Genomic DNA, 18,330 nt, shown 5'->3' with positions numbered 1-18,330 from the left:
ACAGGGTGTTCCGAGTGGTGGTAGTGCACCTTGTCATGAGACAGAGTTCAGTACTTTGATACTTCCAGAATGCAACAGAGTGAAAAGATGGTGGCTTGGATGAGAAGAGGCCTTGGTGGTTTTGTAGACATGAAGGTAGTGAAGGTAGCAGGGTGTTGGCGGTCCTCTGTGCTGATTAAATGAAAATGAAAATTTTGTGGCCGTGAATTGGATGATGGGTGGATAAATGCTGCACATGACTGCAGGTTCCTACCCCAAATAACAGCCTAAAGAGTGTTGTGATATTAACGTCTACAATGAGTGGAACCAGGCAAATACAAAGAACTGAAGAGACAAAAAAGAGCTATATGCGAGTTCATTTGACAATAATATTTAATTAGAAAATTCTCGTTGCATTCAATTCTAGTAAATGTGTGTTTAAATACAGACATTTCCACCGGAGAATCATCCGAGTACAGTAAAATAATCATCTGACACACATACAAACAGCAGGAGCTTTCCGCGTGCTACGACTGCGAAAGGAAAGGGTACAACTAAAGCACAACTACAGCACTAATTCGATGTTACTTAAAGAATTAATCTGGCAACTGTTTGTTTGTTTTATTTAATTTATTCTCACACGTTGCTTCTCTTTTACTCTCTCCTTCATTGTTAAAGTCTATAATATTTCTTTTTCTTTACTTTTTACTTTTTTTTTAAAATAGCTGTTCAGATTTCTCGATCTCGCGTATTCCCGCGAGATTTCAAAGCGGATAGCGGGCGCAAATTCGATAGCCGGTCTGGTGGTCGTTCCCATCAGTTGCGTCGGAGAGTGTGAGGGTACCGCAAGGTAGGTCAGTTGTCACTCCGCAAAATACCATACCTGCGCTTCCAGTTACTTAAGGCGGCACAAAATTAACCCGCAGCAAACTCGACTCACGTTTGGATAGACAGTCGTTGACTTTCTTTTTAGCATGTAGCCTTAGTTAGCCAGCTAAGCTAGTCCTGTAACGTGTGTAACTTTTCCTAAACTTAATTAAGCTACTAATGCAGGCAATGCTTTAAAACTCATATCTGTTAACTAGCAGCCGACGTGACGGCAGAATTTAGATGGAGAGCTGATTCGGCAGTTTAAATAGATGTCTGACTGTGCTAGTAGTTTTATATGTGTATCAGTTTTCTTTCACTCTGTCGCTTTCTATTATTATTACTTTCTTCTTCTTCTTCTTCTTTTTTACCGTTAAAAGCAACACGGGGTGTCTACGATGTCTAAAAGGAAGGGCACCTCCGTCAGTGAAAATCCCAACAAGAGATCCAGATCTGTGAATGAAAGTGAAAATGCTGCTGACAGTGACCAGGAAGATCCCATTCTGAGTAATGTACGTCTGCCGTGCAGTGAAGCACGCTAGCTTTGTTTAATTTCTAGTTTTTGTTTAATTTCACCCTCGTGTATTTGCTTATTTCTTAAATAATTCTCTGAGAATGCAAAGGATAGAGGCTCACAGTGTGGATACCTGTTACTTTGTGTGCAGTTGCAGTGTGGTGCGGAGGTGGTGAGTGATGCTGGGATTGTAGAAAGTATCACTCTGAAGAATTTTATGTGCCACTCGCTCCTTGGCCCTTTTACTTTTGGTTCCAATGTCAACTTTGTTGTTGGCAACAACGGAAGTAAGTGCACTATCTTATCTGGCAGATCGGAGATGTAACGAGGCTTCTGAATCCCCCTCGTTTCATGCCAATGCAGGCTGCAACGCTATATTTACATTTTGGCCAAAATGTCTCTATTGTGTGCTGTAATTATCACGTAAAGGCTTCTATCATTGCTGAAAATAGTTGAAAAATTATTAACTAATAATTACCAGTTAATCACTTTGGTTTAGTGAGATCTTGTTGCTTTCTCAGTGCTGGTGCTTTCTGTTGCACATGTCTGCAAATGTCATTATTTATATGGTGTTATTAGTGGTTTGAAGTTGTTTCGGTGCATTTATAAAATGTGAAGTGGAAACTCAGTGGCTGTTATTATCGTCCATAAATCTTTGTTTATTACAGTGTCCTGTCTGTTCAATTTTTGTGCGCCAATTGTTTTGTGACAGGTGGAAAGAGCGCCGTTTTGACAGCTCTCATAGTTGCCTTAGGCGGGAATGCCCAGGCTACAAATAGAGGATCATCCCTCAGGGGTTTCGTGAAGGAAGGAGAAAGGTGATTTCACAAAAAAAAATTTTTATCCGTCACACACTATCTGTTGTCTCATTTTGTGATGAGAGAGCACATCATAAATGTGAAAAGTAATTACAAATAACAAACGCAAGTATCTGACCCTTGATGTGCATTTCTGTCTCCTCAGTTCAGCTGATGTTTCCATCACATTGCGTAACAAAGGAAGGGATGCTTACAAACCAGAGGTGTATGGGTCGGCTATTATTCTAGATCTAAGGATAACTCGGGACGGACTGAGAACATATAAGCTGAGAAGTAAATCAGGTAAAAATGCCAAGGAGTTTGTAAATTTTCTACAGATATTGCAGCAAACTATTTGCAGTAAATTCTCCATAAGTACATTTATAATTGTCCGTTGATTTAAAATAAGAACAGAAAGAACAAAGATGAGTCATTTAATGGAGTCTGGAAAATCGTCAGTGAGAGTAAAGTGAATGTTCACATGTTTTTCTTTTTGTTTTTTCTCTCTCTTACAGGTCAGCTAATCTCAACCAAGAAGGAAGAACTTGTCTCTATTCTGGATAATTTCAATATTCAGGTATGAGAGATGCAGGTCTTCTTTCATGTAACTCAGAGATGCTCTACCGCCAACTTTCAGCCAACTCTGTTTTTGTCCTTCACACATTGATGTTCTGGTTAAACTGCACTTTTGACTATGCTGTGATTTGAGCTGTATTTATCTGTACAATTTCAACATTTGAGCTGAAACTTAAGCAACAAATTGTGGGGCCATGTCAGTTGTTAAAGTGTGTCACGTGAACCTGTGTTACTGTCATGCTTATTAATGTGTTTTCTCTTCCAAAGGTCAACAATCCTGTATCAGTTCTCACTCAGGAAATGAGCAAGTACTTCCTACATTCTAAAGGAGAGGGGGACAAGTACAAGGTTAGTTCAGAGTACTTGCATGTTTAAGCCACACAGCAGCATTGGGTGGACAGTTTGCTACACCGTGGAACGTGTTTCTTTATGGTACCTATGAAAATGATTGTCAGTCAAGGCAATTAAGTTTGTGCCTATTTGTAGGGCTTCTGGTGTGGCCAGTACATATAAAACCAACCGGCAGGCCAACACTCTGTTTCATCTGCCAGTCATTGTTTCCAAATGCAAATATTTGTTTGGAAATTGCGGGGGCGGGGGGTGGACAAAATAGCTTTTCTATTTCACCTCTCTTATTCTCCACACAGACTCTTTACCTGCATGTAACAAAAGACTGCCCAAATGTGTTTGGTTAGTAGCTTCTAGCAACAAAAATCCTCTTCTTTGATTCGAATCTAATGCCAATAAGAGTTTAGATTTAGCATGGAAGAGATTTGGTATAGATGTTGTTCTGGTACATTTGGAATTTCTGATCACATATATACATATCTGATGATGCTGTCACCAGCCTCATCTGCAGTTTTGTTTTGATTGGTAAAATGGCAAACCATATACAAACTTCAGTTGCTTATGTATATAGGACCTTATATATTCCCCTTGCTATAAGAGCTGTGTAACACCCACATTTCTCATCCGTAGGATAATAAAGGTTTATTCTATTCTATACCAGCTTGATCATCTTGTTAGCCTGCTCCCTAACTTGCAGCACAATCTCCTTGTTTGAATTTGCGTTGTTTTGTTAACTGTTAACTATAAATAAGCCCCGGTTGTTTTTAATCTGTTTTTCTCTCTGCAGTTTTTTATGAAAGCCACCCAGTTGGAGCAGATGAGAGAGGACTTTATCTACATCAAAACCACCAAGCATCTCACAGAGGATAAAGTTGAGCAACACAGTGAAGTATGTATTTGTGTCGCTGAAATGGGCAGTAGTAATATTATTACATTTCTTGAATTTAAACCCTTTTATTTGGATTGCACAGCTAAGTTTTGTTTTAAAGCATCTTTTAATATTAATTTGTGGTCATTCCTAGTGCTTGAAAGACCTAAAACGGAAGTACCTGGAGAAGGAGGACCGTTACAGGAGCCTGGCTTCACTTGATGAAATGCACACCAAACTGGAGGAGTTGCAGAAGCAGATGGCTTGGGCTTTGGTGAGATCATTTTCCTCCAACTTCGCGCAATTTTCCAGTATTTCCCTTTCCCTGTTTAGTTAAGATCACTTGTTTAAATTTTAATTCCTGTACAAATATGTTAAATGTTGCAGGTGACTGAGATGGAGAAGGACTTGGAGCCAATGAAGGAGAAGCTGCAGGCAGACAGACGATCCACAGAGAAATATGACGACAAGGTGAACGAATGGAAGGTATGAAACTTCTTTGGTAGTAACCCTGAAATCAACATATAACACATCTCAGATGTTAATAATTCTTTTAGAATAAACACAAATTACTGCTAATTAAGTAATTGCTACTTCAGTTTTATGGCTCAGACTTTTGGACTGTTCATTCTGTAACCTTTTAACCCTAAACCTCTTTGATCATGCAGAATAAGGTCGATGAAGCAGAGAAAAAGTACAAACAGGTCCAGGAACAGCTAGAGAGGATCACACAGCAAGTCCAGGAGCTTCAACCTAAATGTGCTGAGCTCAAGACTGAGTCGCAGAAACACAACAACCTTTTAAAGTCCAGCGAGGTGAGAGTTGAGTGCACTAACCGCAGCATAAGGTGGACTTCTGACAGTCGGTTCGTTCACTTTTTACAAGTACTTAATGATTTTATGTAGCAAGTCTGAGGCTTAGTTTATAGTGCTGAGCAGCGTCTAAGTGCATTTGTGTTCCTCAGCAGATGCAGTGGCTTTCCATCATCTGATGTGTTTTTTTGTTTGTTTGTTTGTCGTCATCAGTATAGGAGCTCTGCATCACCATTCTGTCATATAATTAATTCAAAATTAGTTTTAAAAAATGACTGTTATCTTTGTGATGCTTGTACATCAACTTGTGAATATTTAACTCTTCATTTACGTGTGCACATCAGGTCACAGTCCACAGATGCAAAGCCAACCTGAGGGACTTGGAAAAGGACAAAACTCAGCTGATGTCGAGGATAAAAGATCTCAAGCTGAGGTTTTGTGTCATCTTATTTAGTTGTCTTCTGCATTAAATTCAGGTTGAAAAGTTATTTATTCTGTTTTGGCTCGCCTGTGCTTTATTTCATCACACCCCTTTTCTTACCTCTAGCATCAGTCAGAAAACGGGAGCAGAGAGCAAAGCCAGAGCAGAAAGGATCGAGCAGATCCAGACTGAGCTGGAAAACCTGAAGCATCAGATCTCTACACTGGGCCAACAGATTGACCAGTATCAGCATGCCATCAGTCGCGCCAAAGAAGAACAAGGAAAAATGAGGTAAAACAATGCACCAAAGGAAAATCATTGTACATGCAATAACCAATAATTGCTGATTCTAGGGTAGCTTAAAGGAATGTATTTGCAGTTTCTAATTGAAGCTATTCTCTAGAAATGACTGTATTTTGCCCCTCTGTTTGTTTTCAGGAGAGAGCAGGAGGTTCTCCAGAGGTCCATTGAAGCCAACAGGAGGAATCTGCAGACAATGGAGAGCAGTCGGTCCAATCGGCTGCGGCGTTTTGGAGAGCAGATGCCTGCGCTGCTAAACGCCATTCAGGAATCTCACAGAAGAGGCCATTTCAAGCACAGACCTCGAGGACCGTTGGGTAAGACCTGGTTATGCACAGAAAGTGTAGCATGTGCCCCCCCCCCCCCCCCCCCCCAAGTGCACAACCACAGTGCAAAATGTGTGGCAACAAAAAAAACACTTCTAACTTTCCTTCTCTTTTACAGGTTACCTAATTAGTCTGAAGGACCCAGAGCTCGCACTGGCTGTAGAAGTATGTCTTAAAGGCCAGCTGCTGGCCTTCACATGTGATAACTATGAAGATGAGAAGGTTCTGCAGGGCCTCATGGCCAAAATGTTTCAAGGAGGTCGCAGACCTGCTATCATAACTAGCAATTTCATCTCACAAGTTCATGATACAAGAAAAAAGTGAGTATAGAGGTTTAATTATATATATAAAATAGTTGTGCAAAGTACAATTAATACAACAAGTATTCAGTTAGAAGGTATCTTTCTTCAGAGTGAGTGTTAGTGCATCTCAAATGTTGTAACTTTTTTCTTTTGGAAAATATTATGTATGATAAAGATTTTCTTTATGTAGCTTGTTACTTAATTATTACAAAATATCTGAAAAAATTAATCGAAATTAGTTTTGATTTGTTTTGTGTTTTGTGTCAGGGCTGTCAGTCATCCAAGCTACCCCTCCGTGCTTCAGGCTCTAGAAATTGAGGACCCAGTTGTGGCCAACTGTCTGATCGATCAGAAGGGCATAGAGAGCATTCTGCTCATTAAGGTAAAGCACAACTTTTTTTCAACACAAGATGCTTGATGGTAGCCATAGTTGCACATTGAGTGGTTAGACATGTCTTTTTTTATATGATGCAATGTGTAAAGTAAGCCATATACTAGATAAAGTATACTGTAAATAAACTGAAGGACCTTAAGCATGTGAACAAACCATAATGAATCAGCTGTTTAGGTCTATTAAGCTTATCCCTGATCTGATCTTCTCTACAACCTGAAAGGCTATAACATCATCAAAGTTTTATACCTGCCAAAGTCAGCTTATTGTGTACACAGCTATCTGTACATTTGCCGAACAGTGCTTTAATGAAAATGATCTAAGTCAAGGAATCTAATTCAATTCAATTCAATTTTATTTATATAGCACCAAATCACAACAAAAGTCGCCTCAAGGCGCTTCATAGGTACAGAAATAGGAATCTGACCTTTTGCACTGTGGAGTCAGTGTGGTTATGGTCACAAATCTGCCTAAACCTCAGCTGCTGGGTCAGAAATATGGCAGAGACCTATAATGCTTTTGAAAGCTTCTAAATATTCACTATATCTATTTTTTATTCAAATTTGTATAAGAATATTTGACAGATTCTTTATGTGGAGTCAGACTTTGGATACCATAGAAGAGATGTCTGCTCCTTACCTTCTGAACTCTGTGTTCAGACTTCATGTCATATTTACGTGTTTTCCTTGTTGATAGAATCGAACAGAAGCTCGGAGAGTGATGCAGAGCAAAAATCCTCCTGCGAACTGCATCCATGCTTTCTCTAAGGATGGAGATCAGATCTTTACTAACCGGAGTTATGCTGCTGAGCAGACTAGAGCCAACTATCTCTCAGGAGATGTTGAGGAGGAGATCAGGTATATGTCTGACTTGTACACATGAAAACTCGTATTTTATTCTCTGTCTTTAGACTTTAAACTTGTGCTTTAAATGTTCTGTCCACGTCTCTCCATTTTTGCCTCTCCTTGTCTCTTTGATTCCTCTCAGACACTTACAGAGGGAGTTGGAAAACCAGAAAGGTCAAGCATCACGTTTCCAGCAGCAGATGAGAAAGTTAGATGACGACGTCAAGAAAAATGAAGGCCTACTAAGAAGAGCCCATCAAGAGCAAAAGACCATTAAAGTTAGTGGTATTTTCTGAAGGGCAGATAAGAATACTAATAGCTAATAGAATTTGTATTTTCAGTTTTAATATTTTAATATAATCATATTTGGAGTTTAAAGCATATTAGAGTCATTCATTTCACTTACTTTGATATACTTTATCCATTAGAAAGAGAACAAAGTGTTCTGATATCATATGAAATTAATTTGCTAACAAAGTCTGTGTGTTTGTTTTAGGACAAGGCCACAAAGTTGCAGCTAGAGCTCACAGATCTACAAAATGTTGAAGAGCCTCAGTCAGAGGACCTCAGGCCCCTGGTCTGTAAAGAACACCATGTATTTTTCCATCTGTATAACAAGATGCACACTTGTAATGGACTTAGAGCTGGCTATATCCCACAAATTGGGATGCTGTGTAAAATTTAAAAGCAGAATGCAGTGGTTTGAAAATCCCATTAACCCATATTTTGTTCACAATAGAACATAGAAAATAAATTGTCCAGCTTTAATTCTGAGAACCAAATAATGGAAACCAAATTCATTTTATGTTTATCCATCTGTTTTGTAGTACCGCTTACTTTTCCAGCCATTTTCTCCCCCATCCCAACTTGTTTTAAGACCTGTTGCTGCTTTCAAATTGAAAATGAGCTAATGTTTTTCCTGAAATAGTAGAATGTCTCTCTAAACATTCGATCTGTTTTCTGTGATTTTTATGAGATTTACAAATAGAAGAATTCTCTTTTTATTTACACTATAAGCATTGTCCCAGCTTATTTTGGTTTAGAGTTTTTAAATATTGTACATAATGTCAACCAGATCTACTCTTATGATACACCATTATCTCTAATTTTCAACAGGAGGAGGATCTTCATGAGATTATTACCAAGATCAAGTCCAAGCGAGCGGAGTTAGATGAGGGACAGGCCCAAATGGCCAACCTCAAGGGTTCTTATGAAAAGGCAGAGCAGGAATACAAGCAGCACAAAGAATGCATTAACACTATCGCAGAGGAGGCTGACTCAGTCAAGGTAATATTGAAAGAAAGGCCCAGTGTGAGACCCTTTGTTTTTCAGTTGCTAAATTCTTGACTTATAAGGTATCAGGTCAATCAAATGAAGTAACTTTCAGTAGATATATGGGGGGGGGGAACAACTTTTTAATGTTGTAATCTTGTAGTGACACTATGTGCTATTCTTTTATTTGAGGCAGTCGACAGTAAAGTCAAGAAATAAGGTGAAAACAGGATATCAAACTTGATCTAAATGATTCTTTCCTGTGTGCGTACTGCTAAATGTGACTTGTAGTCTACAGTGCATTCAGTGATCAGTAAGATTGGTAAGGACATTGTGTCAATGCAACTACCTAACATTATATCAACCCTGATAATTTGGTGTGATTCTAACTCTTTGTGAGTTGGCCACGCCAGCCACCGTGCCTGTCTCCGAGTTGGTGTTTGTCTGTTTTTGCCTGATTCTTTATTTGCTTTCTCTTAATACAGGAGGATCTCAGTAAAACTGACCAGGAGGTGATAAAATGCAAACATCACAAGAAACACTATGATGAGAAACGCAGTGCCCATCTCCACAACATTCAAACTCTTGAAGGCAACCTTAAAAGCAAAGAGAAGGAGTACGAGGTATGAGTATCAGAAAAGCACTTTTTTTTTTTTTTGCATACAATGTATCTGCGTTAGTTTTAGGAGTTAAATAGCACTGTCTCTTGAAGTTTTGCCTGTATTTAGCAGCTAAAATATTGGTTTGTTTTGCTCTGTGACTCAGATGTCAGTGGCCAAAGCCAAAGAGATTTGTCTGGAACGTGTGGAGAGCCGTCGGTCAGCCAGGAGCCTGGACAGCGAGATCAGTCGTCTCAAGCTTAAGATCACTTCACAGAAGGAACAACAGGGAGACCGTGAGGAGATTGTGAGGTATTGGATCCTCACGGTGTATTACTGACATGATTTCAGTGATGTTTCTGTGAGGTGTTGAATGTGCACGCATTTTAAACTGATGTCCTGCCTTGACACCAAATGTGAATTGATTCCCTTTTCCACTTACAGGCAGTACCACGAGGCTCTGGAGAGCTACAAGAACATGACACAGCAAATGAAGAACCTCAACAGCTTCATCAAAAGCCTCGACAGTGTTATGAACCACAGACTTCAGGCTTATGCTGAGCTCAGGAGGTAAGTGGTGAATTCACAGTTTGCTGTTTGTATTTAGCAGTGATGTACTTACCTGTGCAATAAAGTAAAAGAAAGTTAATAGTTACATCTGTAATCCAGGTAATAATTATTAAATTATTAAGACTGTGGCTTCTGAATCTGAACTTTTTTTTGTCTAGTTATAGACCGGGTGACTAGTCAGATTTTTAAAACAAATGTTAGCTTAACAGTCCAGACAGCACACGTGCAAATCTGTTCAAATGAAGGTATTTTGGCCTGATGTTTTTTTTTTTAAACCTCACTTTAAATTACATGAATATATAAACATAAAACACTGAATCTTTGAAATCAAATTCAAAGCATTGCCCACATATGTGTACTTAAAAGGAGCTCATGCTAATGACCCTCCAGTTAGCCCCTGCACTACAAAATGATAGAACAAGATATTAAAACAAAAAAACAGCCTAGAGGTTTTTGGGGTTTTTCTGTGTAAAATATTTCACCCGTCTCATGCCCACCATGCAAGTTTTTCACTAATAAGCACAGATTTAAATATCAGTTCAACAGTCACAAACATCTTGCTGTTTCCTATCATTTGATGATGGGTCAGTATAGTTGCTCCACACAAACACTTGGATTTGGATGAGTGGAAGAAAAGAAATGGATGAATCCCGCACTAATGGACAATATTAATTTTAATGCATCAAAAAAGTCGCCTTGATTGGCGAGCTATCGCTATTGACTGTGACCATGACATCGTTGTTCATTAGCAGATAAGAACTCATCACACATATCACAAACTTTCCCCAAAAGGGGGCGCTGCTTCGCACACAGGTTTAGCCAGTCACGAGCATTACTTACTTTCAGGTTTCATCTTCTCTCCTAGCTTAATCACAGACACTGCATGTTTATTTGGATCGATCAAATTGAATTTTTAATTCTTCAAAACCTGGACTTGTAGTTCTAGTAGCTTTAGTACCATATTTGATGACAATTTGTTAAATACTCCTACAGGTCCCTCTGAAGTCTATACATAAAGTTCTATTTTTTATATTTATATTTTTAAGATTGCAGTTATATGATTACTTTTCTCTCTCTCTCTTGGTATCATAGGTTCCTGTCAGCCCGCTGTAAATACTACTTTGATAGCATGTTAGCCCAGAGAGGCTACAGTGGAAGTATGATCTTTGATCACAAGAACGAAACCCTCTCCATTTCCGTAAGCCTTTTTTTCATTCATCAGTAAGAGGCCACTACAGCCTCAGATTTATATTAAAGTGCCTTAAGGTTTTTGATTACTATTATTTAAACAGAGACTCATTATTCTTATGATAACTTTGTAGGTGCAGCCAGGCCAAGGAAACAAGGCTGACTTGAGTGACATGCGCTCGCTGTCCGGAGGGGAGCGCTCTTTCTCCACTGTTTGTTTTGTCCTCTCTCTTTGGGCGATCACAGAGGCGCCTTTCCGCTGTCTTGATGAGTTTGATGTTTACATGGTAATACAATAGTTTTCGTTCGCATTATATTTATGTTTAGATTGCGGGTGCATGCATATTGCAAACTGAGATACTCATCAGTAAAAACAACAAACGATAAGGAGACAGAGCATATGCAACACTTCGTTACAGTTGCAAAACTGTCCCACTGGGTTTGGCCCCATTTAAAGATAACATTGGCTTTGGGTGTTCTCTTTAAATAGGACATGGTGAACAGAAGGATATCCATGGACATGATGCTGAAGGTGGCTGCCAGTCAGCGCTACAGACAGTTCATTTTCTTAACCCCACAGAACATGAGGTAACCACTGACACAACCTCTGTGTGTTTATATACAGCATTTGTGTGCTAGACCACCCAGATGTGATTTATTGACTTGGTCGTTGTAGACTAAGCCACTGTAGGGTAAAGGTCGTGTGACTTCAATGCGCTGCTTGGTTTCAGTATTCACATCATAATTTTTTATTTTTTGTTAAGTTCCCTTCCAGAGAGCAAAATCATCCGCATCCTCCGCCTCAAAGATCCAGACCGGGGCCAGAGAAACACGCAGAGAAGTGAAGACGAGGACCAGTAATATTGCTAGCTCTGTTTAACATGATAAAACCTTAAAGTGCCTCTGAAACACTGATGCCAGCTTTTAGGAAATGTTTGTAATATTGAAGGCCTTCGGCCGCAAGTTAGTTACTTCTCAGCTGAACTTCGGTTTTGAGAAGCCTCAGCTTTGTTCATGTAAACAAAAATAACTGTTCAGTGTGCTGTTTGTCAAAGATTTTGTTCTCTAATACTGGATTCAGACAGTAATAAAAAGTAATAAAAATGTTGTATGTTCAGATAAGTACAGTTACAGGGAACGAGTGTTTTTATACCCACAAGAAAAAATAACCGTTAACGGACTTGAAAACGGGCACATTGGAGGAGTAAATGGGGTTGTCGTAAGCGCGGGTTGAGTTTCTTTAACTTCAGTTCAAAATTGGTTTATTTTGTTTTTGTTTTAAGTGTAGCCTCATGGAGTCTTTTTCCACCTCAGGTTTGTCTAATGCAAGTAAGTGTATCAAGGTGCTGCTGAAGAAACCTAAAACACAGTTGGTGACACCAAAATTTTGAGCATATCTTTGATTTATTTTTTTTAAAGTATAGTCTTTATAAAGGTTTCTTTGACTGTCTTACGTTATACTATCTCATTTACTGTGCTAGTGCTGTCCTGAAGGTTACAGGGGTTGTGTGGTAGTTGGGCTGTGGCACAAAGCAAGGGGTGATATAGGGCACCCGTCGGTTATTGTAATTGGCCTATGTTATGTATATTGTTATATTTATTAACTGATATGTTTCCCAGTACTTATTAAAAGAATTTAAGGGTAATCCCTCATCTCCACTGACATTTCAACCTGTTGCTCAGTGATAATTATAATTAAAGATAATTTTATAAATCTGTTTCAGAAAACGGCTGCTTTGTTTTTTTTCTTCTTCATGATCATCTCATGAATGCAATATTTAGGGACACCTTGAATTTTGGGCAGAGGTAGATGTCAGCAAAGTTTTAAGGTCACTGCAGTGGATCATCTGCCTTCACGCCACGTGTCAGCATGTCCTCCATGACTACATCCATGCCAAATTCCCGTCTCCGAACACATCTTCCTCTTCTATTCGTCCTTTGTCTTCAGCCAGCTTACAGTTAAAAAAAATAAATTATGGATGAAGAAACATTAGTTGGTTATTGTGTGCAAAGTTCAATGAATCTGTCCAAAACTCTGGGAGGATTGTTGTCATGGAGCAACAGACATCTTCCTGTTGTATTAACTCATTGGTCCTTCATGGCGGATGAGCTAAAACTTTTTCACATTATTCCGATTTTGGGGGGGGATGCAATGGTATTATGAGCATAGACGTTATAAAAGATGGATCTACATGGGTGAAATCATTGAGCTGAATGCTGTTGCTTTCTTCATCAGACTGTGAAACTTTATGTTCATTGGCAAAAAAACTGATAATTACAATTCAGTGGATCCAAAATTGACTCTGTTAAATTGAGCGTTTCTGCAGGATATTGCTCCCTTATCCTGTGGCTATTAAAAATAATTCTGGTTTAAGTCACTTCTGCTGTGGCTTCACTTCTCATTCCATCTTTATGAGTGTGGACATAAATGCACGATGATGGCACATTTATGTTAGCTGGTTGTCCAGCAAAGGAGTAAAACTGAGAGGCAGTAACTATTGATGCTCACTTTCACACCTGCAACCAGTGTAGAACTGCCACTTAACCTAACCCATGCATGCAAACTCTACACGTCTGTGTTGGTTCTCTCTAGGTACTCCGGCTTCCTCCCACAGACATGCATTTAGTGGGGTTAAGCTATTTTGATGAATCTAATGTGTCCATAGGTCTAAATTGTCTTATTTTCCATAGGTGTGAATTTGATTGCAAATGGTTGTCTGTCTGTTTTAGCCCTGCGTTAGATTGGTGACTTGTTCAGGGTGTAGCCTGCCTCTTGCCTCTTATGTTAGCTGGGATAGGCTCCAGCGCCCCTGCAACCCTGACAAGGATAAGCAGAAGAGTATGAATGAATGGATGTTGTGCACATATAAACAGTACTGAGAGAAAACAGAAAAAAATGACTCTCTTTAAAATGCTATAAGCTATTTTTAAGACAGTCTAAAGAAACAGCTTAGAGATGCAATGCTCTAAGCCGGACTAGAGTGGGAAACCCTGTTACCCTTAGCTCTGAACTAAACCTAAACTTAGAAAAGTGCAGATAAAAGGTAGTTTATTGATTTGCACTTTGCTCTGCGGTAAACTATTCAGTGCACTTCATTAAAATATTCCAACTGAAACCCTGTTACCCTTAGCTCTGAACTAAACCTAAACTAAGAAAAGTGCAGATAAAAGGTAGTTTATTGATTTGCACTTTGCTCTGCGGTAAACTTTATTCAGTGCACTTCATTAAAATATTCCAACTGAAACCCTGTGACCTATTGAGGTCAGCCTAATGAGGAGGAAGGATTTGCACCTTTAAGGGCTCTGAGCCAGATCCCAGCACACAAGGCGGTCCAGTGGAATGCACTTCCACTCATGCACATAACGTCTGCTGACAACAAACCTGACCTCCTGAGGAATCTGGTGCCTTTCTTCCCCCCTCCTTACATCTCAGAGAACTGCAACAATCGGGTAAACATGAAGCCCAAGTCTCTTCCATCCAGGCTGTTTCAGAGAGATTCACCTGCAGCAGCATCAGGCGAGAGTCCCAGCAGAAGTGCAGCAAAGTATGAGCGGCATGTGGACTGCGTTGATCACCCAGAGATGCTGGATCCATCTTTGTCCAACGACGGGCAGCAAACAGCTGACAGCAGCAGGCAACACGAGAAGTGCCACAGAGAAACACTTTTCGCCTTCCTGCCAGAGAGGTACAAGCCGCTGGTGGATGATGAGGCGAAAGCCAAGGCAAAAGAAGAGAAGAAGAAAAAGAAGAAGGAAAACTACAAAAAAGTCAAGAAGGTTTGTGTATTTTTATTTTTACACATTTTTTTTTCTAACAGTGCAATTTTCCAAATCCAAGTATAAAGTTGCAAATTCATTGTGTGTATCCAGCCTAATGACAGTTTTTCTCCTAATTTTTTTTCTTCTTCATAGAGTCAGTGTGGGTAAGTTGAAATGCTTTCAGTATGAAATCAATCAGCTGCAATCAAATTATTTTATTTGATCAAGGTTTAAACGACTCTTAATAAAACAGTTCTCAGCATTACTGTGTAAAGTCTCTTGAGATTAAGATGCTCCAATGTAAATAATCACAACGAGCTTTTTATCATAGGTAAGATTAAAGGCTGATATGATGACGCACATATTTTAGAGGCCTTTCCTTTGGCAAATAGGACTAACTTCTGGGTTTTCAGAGATGATTCTCTCTAAAGATCTTTCATAGCTTCATATGTGTCAGCCGTGTGGTGAAACGTGCACCGAGGTGGACAACAGTTCAGGCAAACACAATAGAGCTCAGGACATACTGTTCAAAGGAGTTTCCCACTTCCTGTATGAAGGCAGCCTGCACTCAAACTTCTCAGCGTTCGCATTCTCAGTTCAAGTGCATGTCTGTATTTAACCCTGTGCACATCTACAGTCAGTTTACTAAGCAGAGGTTTATAACCATCACACGTGAGTGATAGGAAAGCAACAATTTTACAACAACCTTATCTCATGACCTGAACATAACATGAGCACACGCACAAACAAACAAACTCAAAACATAAGAGTCCATGAATCAACTTCCAAAGAGCAAATTCCCAAATTCTTTATTAATGGGGAGTCATTTCTTCTTTTAAGTAACATTAAAATATAATGATGTGGTGAACTCAAGAGAAAACTTACACTGTTCAAACTTTTGTCTTTTCTTGTAGTTCTGGTTTGGGTAGGTTGAAAATAATCTCTGCCTCCATCTTTTTTTCACTTAAAAAAATATGTGATCAATGAGCCTTAAACTAATGATTCAGACATTCTGCTGTTTATTGAACAAAGGGCTAATAAATCTTTTGCAAGCTGATGATTCAAATTTAAATGACCAAAATGGCCAAGATCGCTTCTATAAATTATCCTGAAATTATTAACTCTCTCATCCTCACAGCATGCTCCCCACTTTCTTCATTTGTTTTTTAATGTTTATCATTACTTTCTACAATTATTGAATTGTTTATCATAATTATTATCATAATTATTTCCCATAAAGATACTTCTGGCTACTTCCTTATTCACAAGGGCTCGCCACAGTGGGTAGATCCCCATGTTTGATTTGGAAGAGTTGTACACCGGATGTCTTTCCTCTATGGAAGCTTTTTTCACTACTGAAAAAATTGCCATCCATAAGTCAAATATTCGGGTTTATTATCTCAAAATTTCAATTTACTCAGAATTCTGTGTCAACAAGTTAAAATTTCAAGATGATAACTTGAATTTCTTCTTAGCTCTGCATGGCAAAAGGCCTAAAGAGATTTGTGTCTCCTCCCAGGAACAAACTGGGGACCTTTTGTTTGTTAGGCAAATGTATAAACCACTAGACCATGAGACAAAACAAACCCCAGCTGGAAATCTAGAGGCAGGAAACATAGCAAAGGCTTGTGGCTCCTTTTGGAAAGAACAAGTTGCTTTTTAACCAGTGCTCACGTGTGATTTATAAGGAAATGAGCTCTGTCTTTCTTGTAACCATTAAAGATTCTTATCAGTGCCAGGTAAATAAATCATAAATAAAAGGGTGCTCAGATTTTTAGTGTGTTTTGGTTTTGTTACTGATTAATTTAAATTGCAGACTGTTGCATTTCCTGTTCCTGCATCCTTTGCAGCCAGTTATCTCTTTCCTGTCCAGAGAGTACAGAAGAGGATTGTGCTCACAGTGTGCCACTCTTCCTGCTGCACCATTGTTCTAAAGCACGCACACTTAAATTATGTCCTAACTTCGATTTTCTGTTATTTTCACCTGCGTTTTGAAGAATCTCTGAGAACTGATGCAGCGTCTGAATACTGCGAAAGTAAAAATGATTATGACCTGTGTGGAAACAATCACATTTGTTACCGCTGCTTGTTTCTTTTCTTTCTTGCCTTCTCTGAATGAGTGGATTAGTCGATTTATAGATCATAAAAATGTGGTCAATGATAGGTGGATTTATTAAGTAATTTTTCCGATTTATCTTTCAGAATGTTGGCAAGGCGCTGCGTTCCACATGGAAGTGTTTGATGCTTGGTCTCTACAGCTTTGCTCTCGGATACTCCACTCCCATCACGGTGGCTGCTACTTTTGTCCCTGACTTTCACCCGAGCAGGAACAGGACCTGATTCGAGCTCTGTCGATCTCCTCCACTTTGTTTTCGTACTATATGTACCAGTAACTCGCAGACTCTTACCAAAGACTTTAAAAATGTGAATAATGATTGTGCAATTCAGATTACATTTTCAAATTCCCTGCTTTTGCAGATCTTACAAGATCTACTGCATGGTCATATTTGCAGAAATATGCAAGATCATAAAATCTTATTAAGTATTAGGTTAAATACTGAAAACACTTCTTTTTAAAACAAGTGTCTGCATGTGTTCAAAGGGATTATGTGGGCATGTGGAAACTATAGCAGGGCAGCAATAACAGGAATATTCACCGTAGCTGCAGGTGAGGTGAGTCAGGCCAGAGACCTCTTTAAGGGATTTGCAAGCAGGAAAGACTTAACAAGGAGGTGATTATCAGTAATACTGGAAAAGCAAGTAAACAGAAAGGAACCGGCCCAGTCCTTTTCTGTGTGGCACAACGTAGGTGCTTTTTAGTGTACAAATTCTGCTGTGAAACAAGGACATTAACTAAAACTTAACAAACACGAAATGAAATAAGACTGAAACCAAAAATGAAAACTAACAAAATAAATATTTTTTCTACTTTCAAAACTAGTAGTAATAGTTTTAATAGTTAATTTTTTTTTTGCAAATTTGAGAACACAAGTATGAGGAGGTTTTTCATTTTGGGTTTTTTGGTGGGTGGTGGTGGCTACATGACTTTTACGGTCAAAAGCCTTTACAAAAACAGAAAGCTAACTAAATAAGATACAATTAAAAAAAACAACAACAAATTAAATAAACTAATATAAATTAAAAAACAAAAATATAACTTTGCTGTAAATACTGTAATGTGACGCCCAAGATTTGAAGAATTCTCTGCTTGGAACAAAATATTCTGACTTTTAAGATATTTTTAAAGATGTGTGTAGATTTGATCATTTGTAAATTATTAATTATTCATGATGTTTGTACTTTTGATTAAAATAAAGCATTACTAGGAATGCATCTGAAGAGAAATTGACGTTTTTATTATTATTACTACTATTATTAGAATGAACTCATTTTAACAAACATAACACATTCACGTGTTGATTTAATAATTCATGAATAACAACTTTGGCAGTTTGGGAGTTCGCCTTGTAATCGGAAGTTTGCTGGTTCGAGCCCCGGCTTGGACAGTCTCGGTTGTTGTGTCCTTGGGCACGACACTTCACCCGTTGCCTACTGGTGGTGGTCAGAGGGCCCGGTGGCGCCAGTGTCCGGTAGCC

General features: G+C 38.9%; 2 protein-coding genes across 2 annotated transcripts; both read left to right on the top strand.

Annotated features, from left to right (window-relative positions):
* Positions 1–744: 744 nt before the first annotated feature.
* Positions 745–12,703, top strand: LOC146371746 (structural maintenance of chromosomes protein 6). Its single transcript, XM_084953831.1, has 27 exons — positions 745–829; positions 1,227–1,358; positions 1,512–1,647; positions 2,073–2,178; positions 2,324–2,460; positions 2,673–2,734; positions 3,001–3,081; positions 3,869–3,970; positions 4,104–4,223; positions 4,337–4,435; positions 4,618–4,764; positions 5,106–5,194; positions 5,309–5,473; positions 5,621–5,799; positions 5,927–6,128; positions 6,378–6,492; positions 7,198–7,358; positions 7,489–7,624; positions 7,843–7,923; positions 8,463–8,633; positions 9,104–9,241; positions 9,384–9,529; positions 9,662–9,787; positions 10,880–10,985; positions 11,110–11,262; positions 11,466–11,563; positions 11,740–12,703. Exons 2-27 carry the CDS (start codon positions 1,245–1,247, stop codon positions 11,834–11,836), a joined length of 3,267 nt encoding a protein of 1,088 aa, XP_084809957.1. The 5' UTR covers positions 745–829; positions 1,227–1,244; the 3' UTR covers positions 11,837–12,703.
* Positions 12,704–14,316: 1,613 nt separating this feature from the next.
* On the top strand, positions 14,317–18,056 carry LOC146371745 (required for drug-induced death protein 1-like). The gene is made up of 2 exons (XM_084954312.1): positions 14,317–14,752; positions 16,937–18,056. Exons 1-2 carry the CDS (start codon positions 14,330–14,332, stop codon positions 17,072–17,074), a joined length of 561 nt encoding a protein of 186 aa, XP_084810438.1. The 5' UTR covers positions 14,317–14,329; the 3' UTR covers positions 17,075–18,056.
* Positions 18,057–18,330: the final 274 nt, after the last annotated feature.

This window comes from Perissodus microlepis, chromosome 15 (genome assembly GCF_051167445.1).
Source record: "Perissodus microlepis isolate ML-2025 ecotype Zambia chromosome 15, ASM5116744v1, whole genome shotgun sequence".
NCBI classification, from domain to species: domain Eukaryota; kingdom Metazoa; phylum Chordata; class Actinopteri; order Cichliformes; family Cichlidae; genus Perissodus; species Perissodus microlepis.
Note: the sequence above shows the minus strand (reverse complement) of the source record. Positions and strands in the feature narration are given on the sequence as shown.